This window comes from Monodelphis domestica, chromosome 1, assembly GCF_027887165.1.
Source record: "Monodelphis domestica isolate mMonDom1 chromosome 1, mMonDom1.pri, whole genome shotgun sequence".
NCBI lineage: Eukaryota > Metazoa > Chordata > Mammalia > Didelphimorphia > Didelphidae > Monodelphis > Monodelphis domestica.
Genome location: NC_077227.1, coordinates 657,659,499 through 657,680,639, shown reverse-complemented (window position 1 = coordinate 657,680,639; position 21,141 = coordinate 657,659,499). Strand labels below are relative to the sequence as shown.

The window sequence follows — 21,141 nt, the reverse complement described above, 5'->3', positions numbered from 1 at the left end:
CAGTATATTCATCAATATGTATATATACCCACCTGCTATTATATACATACATATATGTTATATATGTTTATTTAAGTATTACATATGTGTATTGGGAATATAAAGTATATATCTAGAACATATACAGATATGTGTATTTCAGAAATATACATAGCACTTTAAGACTTGCACTAATTTTGAGACAGACTCAAAATATTCCCAGAAGCCTTTGCATAGGGTTGGTGCTATTTATGGCCTTTGATGGTGCCCCCTCTTTCAGAACTAATGAACAAGGTTGAAAGAATAACTACTTACAGAATGACTGGTCCATTGGCTCCTTGGAAAATGTCATTAGGCAAGTCTTCCAGGTTACTATTATCACTTAGGTTCCTGCAAAGGGTTGAGCAGATGAAAAAAGGATCAGGCTAATGCCAGTAAATATCAGTGCCACCAGAACTCTTTTCCTCAAAGTGGTCTGGAAGACCAGGTAAGACTACTCACAGCTCATCCAGTTGGGTTCCATTGAACGCCTGGTTCTGTATCTTTTGAATTCCATTCTTATTCAACCATCTGCAATGAAGCAAGCATTTAAAAACCAATAATGAGATTCTTCCTATTCACAGGCATTTCAAGTGAGACAGAGGCTTTAGACTTGGAAGCATCAGGGGCAAGATCAGAGGGCTGCGATTAGAGGCATAAATAAAAAGATGCCCTCAGGTGCAGCAGCATCGGGAGAGCAGATGGCATTTGTAAAGTGGTGGGCACTGTTGTTCTGGCTCTATTGTATTATACATTCAGAGGGTGTGCCTGCCATGTGAGGTGCTGAGAGACATCCTTGTCAGTCCTGTGGTGCTTACACTATGTAGCCATTGGCTCAGAGCATTGAGATGATGAAAAATTATTTTGTTTCTACTTTCCCTCACTGACTCATTTCTCTCAACCACGGAAAAGCTAGGCAACAAGCCTATCTTCAGGGGGGGAAAGGGAGGAATGATTTAATTAAAATGTCAGACAAACTGTGAATGCCATTCCCTCTACCCTACCACAATCTAGCAAAATGCCTCATCCCAGTGACCTATTTATTGGGGTTCTGAGAAAGAGATTCTGGGTTAAGTTGAGAAGGAGTGAAATACATTTATAGAGTAGTGTGAAACGAGGGATGGGATTTGGAGGGAGGATGAGAAAAGGTAGGAAGACATTGATTGTGCTCAACAAGGTGAACCAGAGCTAGGGTGACTAGGGGTGTCAGAGTCATCTTTATCTCAGCCCTCTGCTTCTAGGCTGATCTGGAAATGCACTGGAAAAAGTAGGAAATAAACACATTAACCTAAAGACTCTTCCTCTTTACCCATACCTTGTGACCTTCAATCAGTCATTGATTCCTCTGTAAAATCATGCCTTATTGGTTAGTAAAGTAAGCTTGTCTTGATCTTCAAGAAACATTCATTTTCAAAAGGCTATTTTCTACCTAGCTAATCTGAGCAGTTGGAAATGCTGAAAATCAAGGCTATCCTCCTTCTGGGTCAATTAAGAGAGACAGCATACTCTGGTGGAAACAATCATGGATTCAATATGGATGGGACCATACAGAACATTTAGTGCATCCCTTTTTATTTTCATTTTGAATGTAATGAGAGTCTGGTCCATGTGTAATCCCCATTAGCTTCCCAATATGTCTTCATGTGGAAGACTCTAGGGAGCTGTGTCTAAGAAAATTGTATTGACTGGAGCATGCTTGGGCATCCCAAAACTGGTTCTAGTTAGTCTAACATGTTGGGAGGAGTCTTGTTTTAATGAGTGCATACATGGAACTGTGGTCTTCAAAAAGGCTTGAGACAACATTGGCCATCTTTCTCTTTGCTGTTTTCATACTGAGGGGAGCAGATGACACCTTAAGACCCATTAAGTAAAATGAAGAGTCATGAGCTTTCCCCCTCCTCAGGTTATATGCTGCCTGCCCTCCCCCCAAAGCTAGAACTCTTTGGATTTTTCTTGATTTTTTTTTGGTTTAGTGTCAGGGAGTAGGGGTTCAAACTAGGGAGTTTCTAAGGCCAGTAATATGAAATTTAGGAATCCAGTAATCTGGGCTGAGTGTTTCAGTCAGCCCTTCACCAATGCCTTGAGAAAAAAGAAGTAATTATCTGAAATCTAATCCAGAAGAAGATGGTGGTCTGTCTTTGGTCAAGAACTTGATAGAATCAGTGCTTTGCAGGCTTTGAGCTAGGTTTTAGGTCAGTCTTGCTCTACCTCCCAGAGAATGAGGACATGTAGGGGGAGATTACGCCCCTAAGGTGTTCTATTCTTGTCTATTCTTAATATATCTTGGAAGTAAATAGTGCTTTGTAAAAATTATCTGATGTTAAACATTTAAATGAAATGTGTAGTAGTTGCTGGTGGGGGAACACAGCTGGTGCTGGCTCAAGGAAAAAGTAACATTTCCCCTTCCTTTCAGGATATTAAGGGGTATAGAATAGGCCTTACCAGGAGAGATAGAGCCAGAGAATACCATTTCACATACAGAAAGGCCTAGGAAGTGACAAAAGTAGGACTTGGACCCAATTGCTTACATTTTGAACCTAGGGCTTTTTCCATTGTCTGACAGTGCTTCTAACTGAATTGGAATGGGAGGATGGGAATGAACATCCCTTCTGCTACTTATTGCTTATTAAATATAATTTCCTTTCTATAGGCTTTAGTTCTTTCCACTGTAAAATGAAGGGTTTAGACTAGACCTCAAATGCCTCTTCCTTATATAAATTACTCTGTGGTGTTCAGTGTTCTTGTGTGACAGCAGAAAGAATACTGGATTTGGAGGCAGAGGAACTGAGTTCAAATTCTGGTCCTACTATTTATTCCTTGCATGACCTTGGAAAAATCACTTCTCTTCCCTTGGTCTCAGCTTCTTCATCTGTGAGATTGAAGGCATTAGATAAGATGGCCTATGAAGGTTCTTCCCAGTTCTAAATTGGTTATCTTTTGATCCTAATGAGAAATTAAGAATAACTTGCATCTAAAAAGAAACTCATTAACTCAGATTTATAAGGAATCTTTGAACATTTTGAAAGTAAATTAATGATTTCATTCATATCACTTATCCCCTCCAAAAAGATGGAAAAATTGGTAGCATGGAGTAACTTACTTTCTGAGACATTTTGGCAAATTAGCCAGTTTGCCCCAACCAGATATTCCCTAGAGTATAAATTAGTTATTAGCTCTTTCAAATCACTAGAGCAGAAAAGCAATAAGTTGCTAAAATATACCCCCTCTGACCCAAGAGAGTTAATGCCTAACTAACTACCAGGGAGCATTTTATGGTTCAGGAGACTCTGAATTAGTGGCCTGCACCAAGCCTTTCTTGCCACATAGTTGTCACTGACCCAGAAATATACCAATATATATTTTTTTAAAGTGAGAGGTAGCTCTTTAAGGGTGCCTGCCTACCTTGACCCAAGATGAGATTGCTTTGCAAGGAGAATCTGCCTCGTCATATCTTTTAGGGATGGAGATAATCTGAAAGCAGGCTGAAATAGACCAAATTTGCTAGGAAAATGCCCCAGATACTTTTTTCAAATTTCAAATTTGAATTTCAATTCAAAATTCAAATTAAAAAAAATTCAAATTTAAAAAAAAAACTGTGCTTTTAGAAGGACTTTCAGCTCAGCCCTGCTTGGAACTCTGGACTAATATTCATCTTTCCCCATATGGAATTGTCCACTGTACAGGAGTAAAATAACAACAAAATACTCTCTAATCTCCAGTTCTTGTATTCCATTAGTTTCTTCTTTTCCCTAACTAGGATGAAAAACAATTGCCAGTGATTTTGTGTCAGTGTTGACCTTGCCCAATGGCTATAATACAACAAAACCATTTAGGATGGGAGTAAAAAATTAATTCAGTCCCCTTTCAAGGAGATTATAATCTAATAAGAAGGAGAGGGTAGGGGATGAAGAAAAGATAACTAAAAATCAAATGTGGTGAGGATAAAGGAGAGGTCTTGTCAAAATACTAAAAAGATTGAAGGAAGAGAAGAATACTTTCAATAGGTAGATATGGGCAGGGTCATACACAATCCATAGTACCTGAGTTGGCATTGAAGGAAGAAAAGAATTTGAATGGAAAGAATTGAGGAAATTAAGGTGACAGAATTTAAGCATATTGTCCAGTCACGCAACTAATGTGTGTCTGAGGGCAAATTTGAACTCTGGAGTTCCCAAGTCTAGGACTGGCATGCTGTTTTCTGCCTGCTCATATGAGGGAAAATAGAGTTTAAAGAACTACAAGTAGCCAAGTCTGGCTGAAAAAGAATATAAGAAGGGGATTGAGAGATAATATGAAGTATTTAAAAAGCTGAGCAAAAGATATCATAGAAGGATTTAAAAGTGAAGCTGAGGAGGTTGTATTTATTCTATTCCAGAAGTAATAGAGAGTTATTTAAGATTTTAAAGGATGTATTAAGTCCTGGGTCTTATAAATAATAATTTGTCAGTTTGGAAGATGGATCAAGCAGTGGAACAACTGGGAAACAGATAGACCAATCAGGCTGCTGCAATAGCTCACATAAGGTTTACTATCTCCACCCTTGTCCTATTTTATTGTTATTTTTCTAAAAAGTCATTAGAACTTTGCATTTTAAAAGAGAGCTAGCAAATTGTTTCCTTACTGGTATAATTGCAAACTCCAGGATCTAATGATACGTTTTTAGGCAACCTTATCATTCTCCCAAATATCTTCCCTAAGCTCCTAGGTGAGCTTTTTCCTTTCATATATTCCAATAACTACAATGGCTGCTTGGGTTGCAGCTGCTCCATGGCCCCTAAGGATCCATAAGTAGCAGGTTATTTACAAATCTGGCCCGGGTATAGCAGATTAGAAGGTGGCTTGTTAATAACACCATTGGAAAGACAATACATTTAAAAAACTAGACCGAAAACATTCAGAGAAGGGAGCCAGCTCATTTAAAATATGATTTTTCTACAAAGAGGAGTCTCTTTGTTCTCAGCAAGAAGCCCCAACAGTAGCTGGCCTGTATTATTGTGAGGAAATATTGCCATATCTTCTCAGACCAGCCTTTCTCCCAGTTTTCCAATCTAGACCATGAACATCTTTCCGTGAAATGGCTGTCTTTATGGATGCATGAGTTATTCTGTCTTTGCAACAGATGTTGCATCACAGGAGACCATCATTCAAAGAGCAATTTTAAATACTTGAATTATGCCACAGAATTATAAATTATTAACACGACTTCATGTTGTGATTCTGAAATGTAAAGATGGGAAATGAAGGAGCTGCATAGAGCAAGAAAATAATTTCCGTGGCTGAATGCCAAAGTTACAAGTCAGAAAGATGCATTTGTTACTGGGAAGAGACTGTGGTATTAAAATACATATATTTGTTTAAAAAAAACTTACAGGATCACACTTTCAGAACTTAGTCCTGCAAACGAATTTCTTTCAATTGTTCGGATATTGATGTTATCTTGGATGTCTCTAAAGAAGAAAAAATTTCAGATGTTTTTGACTGTAGATGTTCTTTATCCTTCCCATGTTAGTTTGGTAAACAAGGTTTTGGTCTGAGGTCAAGCTCGTTTTTTAATCACCTGGCTGCAGTAAAGAAGGATGAACTGAACATTTGGAAATGACAGCATGTAATTTATCTGCAGGGTCACTTCTTCCCATACATGGACTTGCAGAGATCTCATATCACTGCCATTTGAGGATTTTTCTCTCCTAATTCCCCCATGTTAAAGTTCTTTCTAGCAAAGGAAGGTTTATCATTGCCATCTCCACAGCTGGTCTCTGTGCAGGTTGGCAAATATGCCCATGCATCCTGCCATCTGGCAGCATTGGTCCTTTAAGAAGCTAGAAGAGGAGACTGCTGTTAAAAAAAGACCCTTTCCTAGGAAACAGGCTAAGCCTGGCAAATTGTGGGCCATTTAGTTGCTAGTTCTTGGCTTTCTTTTGACATAGTGTTCCTGTTGTAACTGCTCTGCTCTGGTTTCTAACACTAACCTTGCCCCGGTCCTCACCATTATACTCTAATTTTTGAGACTCCTCTATTGACTATTTCCTATTAATATTTAGTGTAGATTTTGTCTATCAACCACACTGATTCTTTCTGTGCCTTTAATATTCATCTTCTGTTTTGCCTCTATTCAACTTTCTTCCAGTTGATTTCTTTCCCTAATTCACAGAACCATTTCTTATTCTGTCTTATTTTTTGGATGAGGCCGCAGAATAGTTCATTAATTTCTTTTAGCTTGTTTTTCAAATTTATTATTTATTTTTAACATTCAATTAGAAAAATTTTAAGTTCTCCCTCCCACTCTTCCCTGACCCAATGAGAATGCAAGAAATGTGATGTAGATCATACATATGAAATCATGCAAAACATTTCCATATTTTGCACTAAAAAGCAAGAAAAGATATGAAAAATATGCTTCAATATTCAATAACATTACACATTACAGTTCTTCCTCTGGGGATGAATAAAATTTTTTTAAAATTATAAATAATTTGGAATTTTCTTGAATCATTGTCTTGATCAGAGTAACTAAGTCATTTGATCAGAGTATAATGTATAATATTGCCGTTACTGTTGTGTATGATGTTCTCTTGGTTCTGCTTACTTTACTTCGGTTGAGTTCATATAGATCCTCCCAGGTTTTTCTGAAACTGTCCTGCTTGTCATTTCTTATAGTATAATAGTATTCCAACATAATCATATGCCACTACTTGTTTAGCCATTCCCCAATTAGTGGATATTCTCTAAATTTCCAATTCTTTGCCACCCAAAAAGAGGTAATATAAATATTTTGTACATAAAAGTAATTTTTCTTTTCCTTTGATCTTTTTGGGAAATAGACCAAGTAGTGGTATTGCAAAGTCAAAAGGTATGCTTAATTTTATAGCCCTTTGGGCATAGTTCTAAGTTATTCTCCAGAACTGTTGAATCAATTTACAATTTCTCCAGTAGTGCATGAGTGTTCCTATTTTTTCCACATGCCTTCCTAAATTTGCCATTTTCCTTTTCTCATATTAACCAATCTTATAGTTTTGTGGTGGCTCCAGAGAGTTGATTTAATTTGGTTCTTTCCAATCAATAGTGACTTAGAACCTTTTTTGTGTGAGTAGAGATAGCTTTGATTTCTTCTCATGAAAAATGCCTGTTCATCTATTTTGACAATTTATTCATTGTGGAATGACTCATATTCTCATAAATTTGACTTAGTTCTCTACATATTTGAAAAATGAAGCTTTTGTCAGAGAGATTAGCTGTAAACACCCCACCCTCAGTCCTCCAATTTCCTGCTTTCCTTCTAATCTTGACTTCTTTGGTTTTGTCTGTGCAAAGACTTGGTAATTTAATGTTATTAAAATTATGTATTTTGCTTTTCATGATCTTCTCTATCTCCTATTTGGTAAAAAATTTTTACCTTATTCATAGATATTACTGATCAACATCTATTCTCCCATAATTTTCTTATCCTTTATGTCTAAATTGTGTACTCATTTGTTTTGACATTATTTTGGTATATGGTGTGAGATATTGATTTATTTCTAATTTCAGCCCAACTGTTTTCTAGTTTTCCCAGCAATTTTTGTCAAATAGTGTTTCTTGTTCCCAAAGTTTGGTTTGTTGGGATCACCATATATTAGACCATCATGGCCATATATTAGTCTGTATTGTGTATCTAATCTATTTCACTAATGAATCTCTATTTTTAAGTAACAGAATTTTTTTCATCATTACCATTTTATAATATAGTTTGAAATTTGGCAAGACTAGGCTGCCTTTCTCATTTTTTTTCATTAATCCCTTGATATTCTTGACCTTTTGTTCATTCAAATGTATTTTTATTATTTTTCTTGCTCTATAAAGTATTTTTGATAGTTTCATTGTTATGACACTTAATAAATAAATTGATTTAGATAGAATTATAATTTTATTATATTGGTTGAGTCTATCCATAAACAATGAATATTTCTCCATTTTTTGTGCAAAAAGTATTTCATAATTGGGTTTGTCTTGAAGATAGACATTATTTAGAGTTATTTTAAGTGGAATTTCTCTATCTATTCTAGCTATATTTTGTTGGTAATATATTGAAATGTTGAATGTTTATGTGAGTCTATTTTATATCCTGCTACTTTGCTGAAGTTCTTGTTTCCACTAATTTTTTAGTTGATTCTCTAGGGTTCTTTAAGAATACTATTAAATAGAACACAAAACTATATCATACCATATAAGATGATTGGTATATAATTTTATTTCTCTACTTTTGCCCTTCTTGATTTAGGTAGGTCTCAGCTCTACTTGTGCCAAAGAAGGATATTGGTAGAATTCCTTCTTCATCTATTTTCCAAATAGTTTATATAGTATTATAATTAATTGTACTTTAAGTGTTTGATAGAATTCACTTATGAATCAATCTGGTCCTTGGGGTTTTTTCTAAGTGAGCTCATTTATGCTTGTTCAATTTTTATTCTAAGATAGGGTTATTTAAGTATTCTGTTTCCTCTACTGTTAACCTGGTGAATAAAATTTTGTAAACATTCATTCATTCACTTAGATTGTTAGATTTATTGATATGTAATTGGGCAAAATAGCTTCTAATTGGTTTAATTTAATTTTCATTGGTGATATATTCACCTTTTTATTTTTTAATAATAATTTGGTTTCTTCCTTTTAAAAATCAAGTTAATCAATGATTTATCTATTCTTTGTTTTTTTAAAAACAAAATCAGCTTCCAGTTTTACTTATTTGTTTGGTATTTTTATAAAATTCAATCTTATTAATTTCTCCTTTGATTTTCAGAATTTCCAATTTGGTATTTAATTGGGGATTTTTAACTTGTAATTTTTTTCAAAAATTTTTAAACTGTACTTTCAATTTTTTGATCTACTTTTTATTTTATGAATATAATCATGTAGAGAAATGATTTTTCTCCCAAGTACTGTTTCAAATGGATCCCACAAATTTTGGAACATGGTCTCATTACTGCCATTTTCTTTAATGAAATAATTGATTGTTTCTCTGATTTGGTCTGATCTGGTCTGAAAAGGATACATGTATAATAGATTCTTTTTTAGCATTTCTTTGTGAGATTTTTATGCTGTAAAAATGATAAATTTTTGTGTGTCATGTACAGTTGAGTTGAGAAAAAGGTATACTACTTTCTATACCAATTCAATTTCCTGTAGAGGTCTATCATATTAATTTTTCTAAAATTCTATACATCTCTATAATTTTTTTTAATATGTGTGAAGGTTAGATTCATCTAACCTTTCTGAGAGGAGAAAGTTGAGGTCACCCAGCAGTATGGTTATTTTTGTCTACTAATGCTTGCAACCCATTTAATTATTATTTTAAGAATTTAGATCCTTTGTCATTTAGTGGATTTTTTTGTGAAATAATTTCTTCATTTTTCTTTATTGTTTTTCCTTTTCTAAGTACATCCCTCTCCTTATTACATGTTATTTTTTGAGATCATTCCCAACATATTCCCAGGTCCTCTGTTTATGTATATTACTTTTAACTGTCCCAATAATGATAAAGTTGTTGGAGTCAAGTATCATCTTCTCATATAGGAGATTTAATTGTATGAAGTACTTTATGATTACTCTTTCATGTTTACTATTTTTTTTCTATTGAGTATTAAGTTTAAATGTCACATCTTTTATTTAAATCTGGGATATTTTTCAGGAATGCTTGAAATTCTCCATTTCATAAAATATCAATTTTTTTTCTCCTACAGGAATATACTCAGTTTTGCTATGTGGGTTATCCTTGGTTGCAATCCTAGTTCCTTTGTATTATAGAATATCATATTCTAAGCTGTCCACTCCTTTAATTTGGAATCTTCTAAATCTTGCTTGATCATGACTGTGGCTCCATGATGATTTTTTTTTTCTGTCTACTTAAAATATTTTTCCTTGATTTAGGAACTTTAGAATTTGGCTATAATATACCTGATAGTTTCCATTTGGGTATTTCTTTCAGGTTGTGATAGTTGAATTCTTTCAATGTCTACTTTACCTTCTGGTTTTAGGATATCAGGGTGATTTTTCTTGATAATTTCTTGGAAGGTAATGTCTATGGTCTTTTTTGATCATGGCTTTCAGGTTATCCAATAATTCTTAAATTATTTCCCCTTGATCTATTTTCCAGGTTAGTTGTTTTTCCAATTAGATATTTTACATCTTTTCTAGACTTTCATTCTTTTGACATTTTTGTTTGTTTCTTGATGTCTAATGGAATCATCTTCCAGTTGGCCAATTCTAATATTTAAGGAATTATAGGTAATACCTTCCACATTGCAGGGACCAGGGGTATGGTGTCCTTATGATCTGGAAAATCTGCATTAAATATTTCATCCCTCCCTTTGTACCATAGAAGAAATCTGAATTTTTTCATTTTCTTTTATGGAGTGTTTGCAGTCCCTTATATACATTTATGAGTTACTAAGATTTATGTTCTTTTCATAAACTTTAATTTTTTTATTATTTTAACTTTATTTTTATTGAAAAATAATTTTATTTCCTAGAGTAAGTCTACTTTTTAGGAACTGCACACTTAACTAGACATCCATTATAGAATCTACCCATCCCCCCTTTCTTTCGATTATTAGATCAAATTATAGTAACAGATTTTGTAGCATGGAAGAAGCAATTGCAAAAAAATATTTGCATGACATTTCAGAAATCAATGCTAAATTTGGGGCCAGAAAACTTCCCCCAATTTAGTTCTTTGTGATGACAACCAGAATTAAGACTCATTCTCTTGTCTTCCCAGATACCACCCTATGATATATACCAACCCTATACTGAATGGTATTTAAAATTGGGATCCAGGACTAGTTTAAACTCAGAGAAGTCCCTTTCCCAAAGCAGCTGTCAGAATAAATCCCACAAATTCCCTCCTGCTCCAAAACCTTGTAGCCTTCAGGATATACCAGAGGTCAAACCGAGCCTCCTAAATCAAGGCTCTTTTGAATTTAAGATTATACAGTGATGCCCTATGACTGCTAGTATTTTCTTTACCTTCTTCCTTCTGTATTTCTTGGTCAAATTAACTCCATAGTGCTTCAAGATTATAAACTGCTCAGTTTTTCTGCTCCTTAAGAATTTTAAGCACTTAGGAATAGATTCTCTTTGATTTTTCCTTCCATCATTTATGAGATACAACTTTCTTTTTTATTCTTGCTATTTTTACATAGACATGGTCTTCATGGTGAGGCAAATGCAGGAAAAATGCCTTGAACAGAACCTGAGTCTCTACATTGTCTTCATAGACCTGACAAAGGCGTTCAACACAGTGAACAGGGACACATTGTGGGTGATCCTCAGCAAGCTTGGTTGCCAAGCAAAATTCGTCAAACTGATCCAGCTCTTTCATGTCGACATGACAGGGGAAGTCCTATCTGGTGGAGAGACTTCCGATCCCTTCAACATCTCCAAAGGTGTGAAACAAGGCTGTGTCCTCGCTCCAGTACTATTCAACCTATCCTTCACCCAAGTATTACAACATGCTGTGATGGATCTAGACCTGGGCGTCTACATCAAATACCGACTGGATGGCTCACTATTTGACCTTCACCGCCTGACTGCAAAAACAAAGACAACAGAGAGACGCATCCTGGAAGCTCTCTTTGCAGATGACTGTGCTCTCATGGCCCACCAAGAAAATCATCTCCAAACCATTGTGGACAGGTTCTCTACCGCAACAAAACTGTTTGACCTGACAATCAGCCTCAGCAAAACAGAGGTGCTATTCCAACCTGCACCAGGGAGGCCAACTAACCAGCTGTGCATTACAATCAACAGCATGCAGCTTTCTAACGTCAACACTTTCAAGTACCTGGGCAGCACCAATACCAATGACGGGTCCCTAGACCACGAGATCAATGCCAGGATCCAAAAGGCCAGCCAGGCACTCGGGCGGCTGCACTCCAAAGTCCTCCAACACAGAGGTGTAAGCACTGCAATGAAGCTCAAAGTGGTCCTCAGCTCGCTCCTGTATAGTTGCGAGACATGGACACTGTACCGGAAGCACATGAAGCAGCTGGAGCAATTCCACCAATGCTCTCTCCGGTCAATCATGAGGATTCGATGGCAGGACCATATCACCAACCAGGAAGTCCTCGACAGAGCCAGCTCCACCAGCATCGAAGTCATGGTCCTCAAAACCCAGCTACGATGGTCTGGATACGTCATCCGCATGGACCCACAGCGAATACCAAGACAGGTATTCTACGGTGAACTGTCAGCTGTACTCAGGAAACAAGGCTGACCAAAGAAAAGATTCAAGGACCAGCTAAAGTCAAACTTGAAGTGGGCTGACATTACACCAAAGCAACTAGAACTCGCTGCCTCTGACAGAAGCAGCTGGCGAACCCACATTCACCAGGCCGCCACCACCTTTGAAGATGAGCAACGTCGACATCTTGCCGCTGCGCGTGAACGCCGACACCAGGCCACAACCGCACCTCCCGTAACGACTGGCGTCCCAGGCCCCATGTGCCACAAACTCTGCGCCTCAGCCTTTGGACTCCAAAGCCACATGAGGGTACATCAATAGATGATAATGCACAAAGACAATCGTCATTCTCGATCCCCGAGAGACTACCACTAATCTGGGTTAATGTTTCAAAGTAGCTTGAAATTCAAACCAGACATGTGAATATAAACTAAGTGCTAAATTCAGTAATATAAGGTACTTACTAATATGCCCCAAGTATTTACTGGCTAAATTCTCCCACTCAATCTTTCCCCTTAATCAATTCCATTTAAGAGAAGGGATGGGGAAGTTGATGCAAGCACCTAGGCTCTGGTCCACTATCATCTCCCTTGGAAACCCTTCATTAAAGGAAATCATCCCAAATCCCCTTTAAGATTCAAGTGGCATTCCTGGCCTTTGCCACATCTCAAATATTCAAAAAGTCAGTAAGAATCATAACTGGTCACAAGTTTGAATTACTTCTTGATGCAAGACTACTCTGCATTGCCTTTTCCATAATAGGCTAGTCCAACTTTTGAGATGAAATTTCTGAAGAGTCTCTGGAGAGAGTTCAAGTTCTTCTCAGTTGCAGAAGAATTTTGGGAAACTTCCTCTTTTGTTTTCACTGAAGGGCTGGGTTCCTGGTATTAATAATGGAAGTTCCTCTTGGTCTGAATATCATCAAGGATCTGTTGCAATTCTTCATCTTCAAATCGACCCTCTAGGCTTGGAATCAGAGCCTTAGCCTCCTTTGCTGACTCAGGACAAAGGTTTGCTAAACAAACCAACTCAAATTTATGGAGCTTCTTCTGAAGTAACAAACTCCAAACACTAGCAATGATTTCCCTGTTTTTAAAACGACTAAAATGTACAGTGTAATTTAAAGTTTTCAGGAAAACCTCTGAAAATTCTTGTTCATCCTCCACACTTTCATTCTGTTGCTTTCGATGCTCTAGAAGCATGTGGACTTCTGAATTTAGAAGAGTTTCTGCTGTTTCAAACCTTTTGAGAAAGACAAGCTTCAAGGCATCCTCCTCCACATCGCTAGTACGACGGTTGATGCCTCCAGCCGACATCACCCTCCTGCTCCATGCCAAAACTTATTTTAATTTTAAAAAAGGAATTTTATATATTAATGGTATTAAAACAAAATATATTTATTTTATTCAATATCATTCATATTATACATGTACTTCATAGATTTATGAGTTTTTAAACTTTTTCTGTGTCATCTGTAGGCTTCTGCTTGTCATCTGTGACTTCTACAAAACATCCTCCAAAGTTTCCTTTTAATTTCTTAAGCTGACCTGTGTTATATTGAAACTACAATGGAGAAAGTCATGATGTGGAAGGGATATTTGTATTTTCTTTGTTTAATTTTTTCTCTCTTTTCCCATTTGGCCATATCTGTTTTTAGGCAGTTATTTTCTTCAGTGAATTTTTGTACAAGTCTGCTTTTTAGGAAAATCTTTTCTTCAGTGAATTCTTATGCCTTTTACCATTTGGAAAATTCTGTTGTTTTTTTTTAAGTTGGTATTTTTTCCCCTGTATTTTTGTGCCGTTTTTAACCAACCTATTGACTTTCATAATTTTCTTATATCACATTTATTTCTTTCCCCAATTTTTTCTTTTCCTCTCTTACCTATTTTTAAAAACATTTTTTGAGATCTTCAAGGAATTCTTGTTGATCTTGTACCCAATTTACATTTTTAAATTTGAGGATTTTCTTTTAGCTGTTTTAACATTGGTGTCTTCTACTGATCTTCTTTGTCTCTATAGTAGCTTTTTATAGTCAAGTTCTCCCCCCCCCACCCCCAATATGCTCATTCTCTTTGACTATTTCTTGCTTTTAATTTCATATTAAAGTTAGGCTTTGTTCCTGGTGTGAAGGGGAAACTGTTTCTAGCTTCAGGCTTTTTTTGTGCTCTTGTTTTCAGAGCTAGTTCTGGGAATCTAGTAAGTTCTTGGTACTTCCAAGGTGGTACTATTCAAGAAGTATTGCCACTGCTTTCCTGGACTGTGCTCTGGTCTTTACTCAGAAAGGGACCTTTCTTCCCTGTACTTGCAAATACTAATGCTCCTCTTGGTCTTAGAGCTGTGACCAGGTCCCTTGTTTTTTTTTTTAATCTTCAAGCACTTTTTCTCCTTTTTCACCCTGAATCTATGGCCTACCATCACATATGGGCAATACAACAAGTTCCCGCACTCAGTGCCAGCAATGGGTCCCCTTTAATAAATTTCTGATAAGTTGCCAGAGATCTCTTTACCAACTCTGCAAGTTGCTATTTCTGTCACAGCTGCCTCTAAGTTCTGCTATTGGTATTGCTGCTACATGAACTATGCTCCAGGCTGACTCCCAAACTTGTGTCATAAACTTCTGCAGAACTCTTAAGTCATGTTGGACTAGACTAATGTTTCCCACCAAACTTTTGTTGATTGTATCACTCTAGAATTAGATATGAGGCACTTTAAAAACTTATTTTTAGAAAAATTCCTTAAAAAATTCTTATCTTCCATCTTCGAATCACTACTATATATTTGTTGTAAGGTAGAAGAGTAATAAAGGGTTGGCAGTGGGGGTTAAGTGACTTGCCCAGGGAAACACAGCTAGGAAGTGTATGAGGTCAGATTTGAACCCAGGACCTCCTGTCTCCAGACCAGTCTCTCTATCTACTGAACCACTTAGCTATCCCTATTGAAGCATTATTTTGAAGTTGTTTAGAAGGTACTTTTATGAGAGTTTAGCTGAGTTGCTGCCTGTTCTAGGCCATCTTGCCCCCTGCCTCTTCCCATTAATTTATTTCCCCTTGTTTTTTCTCCAAAGCTATCATTAGTTATGCAGAAATAGATGAAGTAGCTTCTTACATGATGAGATATATAGTACAAAGAAGATATCTTTACTCCAATCTTTTCTTCCACATTCAATTGTCTCTGAAACTCTCCATGTGATTCCTAGATTAGAGATTCATAGAATCAGAATCAGAGTTTCCTTAGTGGCTACTAATCCAACCCCTATATGAGAAAATAAATGACTTTAAAAACAAACTAAAAATGTGTTCTCTACTTGAAGATCTTCAGTGAAGGAAAATCTTTACACCCTCGAGGCAGCTCATTCCACTTAGTAAGCTCTAAATATTAGGAAGATTTTTCTGATATCAGGCTTCAATTTGATTCTTTGCAACTTCCAATTATGCTTCCTAGTTCTGTTTTCTAGGGCCAAAAAATACCAAATTTAATCTCTTTCCTTTCTCTCTTTCCTATTATAGCCCTTCAAATACTCAAACACAAGTAGAATGTCTCTCTTTCTCCAGAAGACTTTTCTTCTTTAGATTAACCTTTCCAGTTCTTCTAACCAGAATATCTCTGGACCATCTCTAGTTTATCATAGAACTTTTAAAAATATGGTTGAATCCAATACTCTCGATGTAGTCTACCAGGCCAGATGGCAGCAGATTATCATGACCACGTTGCTAGAAGCTATGCTTCTCTCTTCATGAAGTCTAAAGTTAGTTGTCAATTTACCTCATTCAATATTGCCCTTCTGTAGGTCACTAAAATCCTCACATTTGAGGTGGTGGTGGTGATGGTGATAGTGATGAGCATTATCCTGTCTAGCCTCCTCTTTTAATGCAAATTCTTTTCAGGTGGTAAACTTATTAAATATTTAATATCCCTACTTTGTATAATTTATTGGCTTCTAGCAACCCTAGACTGGTCAATAATAATTGAGATAATAACTGATTGGCAACTTCCTGATCCTCTTTTTATATGGAAGAATAAAATTTTATGGAAAACAAAGGAAACTCCAAATGCCTTGAAGTTAAAAAAATTTGCCAGGTTGACATAGCTAGCCAAAACTGTTTAATTTTGGGGGGAAAAATTATAGGGGAAGGGAAAGACTCAGACAGGTAAGAAGCTGACCTATAAGGCCCCTTCCAACTCCAAATCTACCATTCCAGGTTTACAAACTTTAGCCATTTCTCCATCTTGCTTGAGGCAAGTCTTTTGTCACAACATTCTATGAAGAATTGGTTGAATGCTACCAACAGGGAATAACTGATATTTCCTGTAAAACACAAGGGCATCCCTTCATTTCTTTATCTCATTACACCAATAAAGTGGAGGGTTGTGTGATTAAGGGGTAGTCCAGAGTAGCAATGAAAATTATCAGACCCAGTGACTTCTGGGTAAAAATAGCTACTGAGTTTTGGCACCAGTTTAATTAAAAGAAAAAAAAAACTTACAGTAAAACCTTTTGGAGAGATTGGATCTTATAAACAGCAGGCAAACGCTTAATACCAGTATTAGATATTAACCTAGAAAAGAAAAGAGAAAGAAAGAACAAATGAGACAAGGCAAGCCTAGCTATTGGCAGCTAATGTTTGACTTTTTTTTTAGAAGATTGATCTTGATACTCCCATCCCTTAAGGCTTGCATATATTTGGGTTAAATATTTGATATCTTTCTTTTGTTTCCTATATCTAGAATAGCATTAAAACCTGCCTACACTTTCTCTGAAATATTTCTTGCATTTTCTCCCAGGACCCACAGACACAGACATAATTCCCACCTCAGTTCTATTTTCTCAGGATTATTACAACTTCCTAGCTGGTATACCTACTTCTAGTTCTAGTGCTTTTGATTGATCTCTTTCACAGCAGGAACAATCATTTGCCTCTGTCATTATAATCATGTGATCCCACTAGGCCCTTTTCTCAAGGGCTCTTATTTATCTCCCATGCCAAACTAACATTTCCATTTCAGGATTTGCCATCCTTTATCTTTTCCTCTATCTTTTCACTGAATGAATGAATGAATGAATGAATGAATGAACACTTTCCAATCTTAGTTGAATCTTCAGTTTTGGTGGCTTTGAATAGAGGTGAAAGGCAGAGGTGGGGGAATGCTACTGATGTAGCCCTATACCCCACTATACTATACACTTATCAACCATGGTAGGCATCAATCTCACATTAAAAAATGATAGAGGAAAATCATGGACATTTCTTTGAAAAGATATATTTTTACCTAAAATAAAGTATAAATGCAATCCCATTTTATAAAGATAAATAACAACTTGGAATATTATTATTATGTATTTAAGAGAAATAAAACAGAATTTTAGGAGGAAAAATTGTGTGAGGCAGAGAGAAAGGACCAGGAGGATATTCTTGAAAACATTTGGACATTTAACTATTTGTAACCCTGTAGAAGACTAATTGAGGGAGTTAACTCATATTTTGGAGAATCCTTTGACTTCTTACATTTTACTCTACCCCCATAACCATTCAAGTACTTTGTGATGCAGTGAAACTAACTTTGTTGCTCTTTAAACAAGATACTCCGTCTTGTAACAGGCTTTTTCATTGGTTGTCCTCAATACCTGGCAAACTCTCCTCATCTCAGCTTTTTGATTTACCTGACATCCTCCAAGTCCCAACTAAACACCTTTTGCAAGAAGCCTTTCCTAATACCCATGAATCTTAGTATTCTCTCTGTTGCTTATTTTGAATTCATTATTCTTTGAACATAGTTGATTACATGTTGTCTCCCCTAATTAGACTGCGATTCTTGAGAGCAGGAAGCACTTTTCACCTTTCTTGGTCCCCAGGTTAGCATGACATAGGTATCATCCCATGTAGGTACATAGTAGGTGCTTAATAAATGTTAGTTGACTGACTGAGTTTAAATTTCATTATATCAAGAAAACCTTCTATGTAGCATTTTTGTGAAGAAATTTTAACTGTTACCATGAGGAAACTGACTTATTGTTGACCTGTGATTCCATTGTTTATGAAAGAATCAACATTTGTAGCTGATGCTTTGAGAAGACTCCAGTTATTAACTTTCTCGGGGTCCATACATCATTGAAATATTTGTTTCTTTTCATTATTAGTTAATGTTAATAAATATCAGCTCATATAGTAGGATGGAAAGGTTGACTACTTTATGCATATTTTAAATGGAGGGAAAATGCCTCAGTCTAAATTTTACTCCTTACCATATTAATTCTCATCCAGAATTCAAAGGTGATTCAGAAGTATTTTTGAATACTTATTGATTATTGAAATTGAAACTCATTTTTCTCATTACTCAATTAGCTCTGAGTCACTAACCTAAATTTATTAAAAGCCATTTGCTTAACTAGCCTGCGAAACCACTTTCCCCATAAATAGTTGCCCATCCTTCTTTCCTTCTCTATAAAATTCCCTAATCTTCTAGGCTTACATAAACATAAAATTACTGTCTGCATATTTTATTAGCACTATAACAAATAATAAAAAGAAACAAACAATTATTTACAATGTTTCAGCTGTGAAAAAGATCACCATCTGAGTTAGCACTAATGATTGCTACTACTTTTGACTTGTCATCACTTTTAGCACATGATTCTACCATTCAGCTCACAGGATAGATGCTAAAATCTTTGCTTCTCTTTAGAAAGCTTTTTTGAAAAATAAAGATTACAAGAGTTCTCTCAGGGAAGAAGTTCTATTCATCCTTTTTGTGTACCTTATTCAGTTTCTCTTCAGTCATAACAATCTCTATAGAATTTAATTTAAATATCCATGCCTCCTCACAAATTCTTTATAGAATAATAACTAATCTCCCAATCACTGTTTAAATGACAATTAAATTTCAATCTGTTAGCAGATGATTATGAAATCTCTCAATCTTCTCACAAGCTCCTCATAGATCAGAGTTAAAACTTACACATTCCCAAATGACTCCCATTAATGGAATGACCATTAAAAACTCAAAACTCCAATGGTTCTTAAAGACACAATATGAGAAGGATCTGTGGGAATTACTATTAAATCTGGAATTACAGTAATAGCATAGATAGTTGTCTAAGCCTATGAAACCAGAGTTTGAAATTGCATTGAAAATTTATGGGTTTTTAACAATCAGGATTGGAGTTTGGAGCTAATTAATTAATGAAAATCCATATTTGTGGTGATGTGAACAAATGTGAGAATATGCTTCTTAATTACCTATGAATTATATGAGAGAATTATTAGAGAATATTGAGAAGATTAAAACAGGAATGAATCAAGTATCAGTCTGATGAGGAGTTTGCTGTGTTTGCCCCAGAGCAATTAAGATAATGCTATCATAAAGCAGAAGTTATAAAATCTAACAGAATCTGGGGCCACTAATCCATACAAGAGAATCTTTGAATATTGACTTAGAAAACTATTAATTACTACACATTAATATATCTATGTTTTATTATTGTTTTTTATTATGCCAAATATTTCCCAATTACACTTAAATCTGGTCCAGGCCTTACTTGGGAGTGTTATGGACCTCATGCCCATCTTTGCCTTAAATCATCATGATATTCCCATTCCCCAATGAATTATTATATGTGAGTTAGGAAAAAGCAAAACAAAACAAAACAACTTTGTTACATCTACAGTATAGCAAACAAACAAACTACTTCGCACATTCACAGACATAACAAAATTTAGCCTCGGTATGTCCCCAATGTATTTTTCTCTGACAAGAATTTTATGGGAAATGGACATTTTTCCCTATTGTCCCCCAGACAACTTGAGAAACACTGTTCCCAAACTAGTTAAAGCATCCAAGAATTAATTGTGCTTCCATTTGTTAGGCACTTAATTATGGTAGTAATGAATAGTATTTAACTTTTTACAACTGTGTATTTGTGTGTGTGTGTGTGTGTGTGTGTGTGTTTGTGTGTGTGATGCTTTGCTGAACTTTATTTCTTGCCTGAACTCCTTTGGCCTTGTTTTTCTTATTTGTAAAGTGAGGGGTATGGACTAGATGACCCCTTAGACCCCTTCCAACTCTTGTTCTATCACCCTATGATTGTCACCACCATAAATTCTGGGATCAGTTGTTCTCTGTATCCACTATGTCAATGAGTACAATGCTGAAAAACACCAGGATCATAATACATCTCTTCTTAACCCGCTGAAGTACTTGAGATATCTCTTATTCCCTTCATAATTTATAATAGGTCTGTCATATGCAAATACTTATATAAAACCAACATTCTTCACACAGTGGTCACAGATTTGGAAGAAACCTCAGAAGCCATCTAGTTCAAGCACTAGCTGAGTAAAGTTAATGAATAAAGATTTCAACAGTCAATAAACATTCATGAAATACCTACTAAGTGCCAGGTAACATACTACGCACTGGGGATACCAATACAAAAAGAGAAAGACAGTCCCTGCTCTCAAGGAGCTTATGTTCTAATTGGGGAAGACAAAACAGGAAAAGAAGCTGAAAAGTAGGAGTTGGGATGGAAAGGTAACCAATTTGGGTCATGGTAAAGTCAGAGAATTCTTTAGGAGTGTCTCCAGATGAGAAACAAGAGGTATCTGAATTGGTATCTTTCTTTAAATGGAAGTTCAGAGTTCATGATGCTACCTTCCAATCAGAGAGGCAGAGGATAGTGATGAGATGGAGTTCCAAAATAGGATGATGAGGTTATTCCAACAATGAGCCTCCTGTATCATGGTGGAGAAGTTGGAAAAGTCCTAAAGTAGTATATCCAGGAGAGAAAAAATAATAGCCTCGATATGATACCTAATAAATGTTCATTGCCAGTGAAGGATGACCCATAGTCTCATAAGGCAGTCCATTCCATTTGCTGATAGAAGTTTTATTTTATATCAGACCAAAAAATC

General features: G+C 35.9%; 2 protein-coding genes across 3 annotated transcripts in view; both read right to left on the bottom strand.

The window, feature by feature from the left end:
- FSHR (follicle stimulating hormone receptor) overlaps positions 1-21,141 on the bottom strand; it is a 283,858-nt gene that overhangs the window by 51,081 nt on the left and 211,636 nt on the right. The window contains exons 5-8 of one of the 2 annotated variants that reach the window (XM_001375445.5): positions 16,720-16,791; positions 5,388-5,465; positions 481-549; positions 295-369 (exon numbers count right to left, since the gene is read on the bottom strand). In XM_001375445.5, the coding sequence (XP_001375482.3) occupies positions 295-369; positions 481-549; positions 5,388-5,465; positions 16,720-16,791 (294 nt within the window). The remainder of the gene's footprint in view (positions 1-294; positions 370-480; positions 550-5,387; positions 5,466-16,719; positions 16,792-21,141) is intronic. The other variant, XM_007476841.3, reaches the window with a different exon arrangement.
- On the bottom strand, positions 12,717-13,551 carry LOC103098715 (DNA-directed RNA polymerase II subunit RPB4-like). Its single transcript, XM_056814025.1, has one exon. The coding sequence runs from the start codon at positions 13,549-13,551 to the stop codon at positions 13,123-13,125; it is 429 nt and encodes a 142-aa protein (XP_056670003.1). The 3' UTR covers positions 12,717-13,122.

What these genes read in the sequence shown, in the direction of transcription:
- LOC103098715 (XM_056814025.1), bottom strand. Translation starts at nt 13,551, where the DNA reads ATGTCGGCTGGAGGCATCAACCGTCGTACTAGCGATGTGGAGGAGGAT.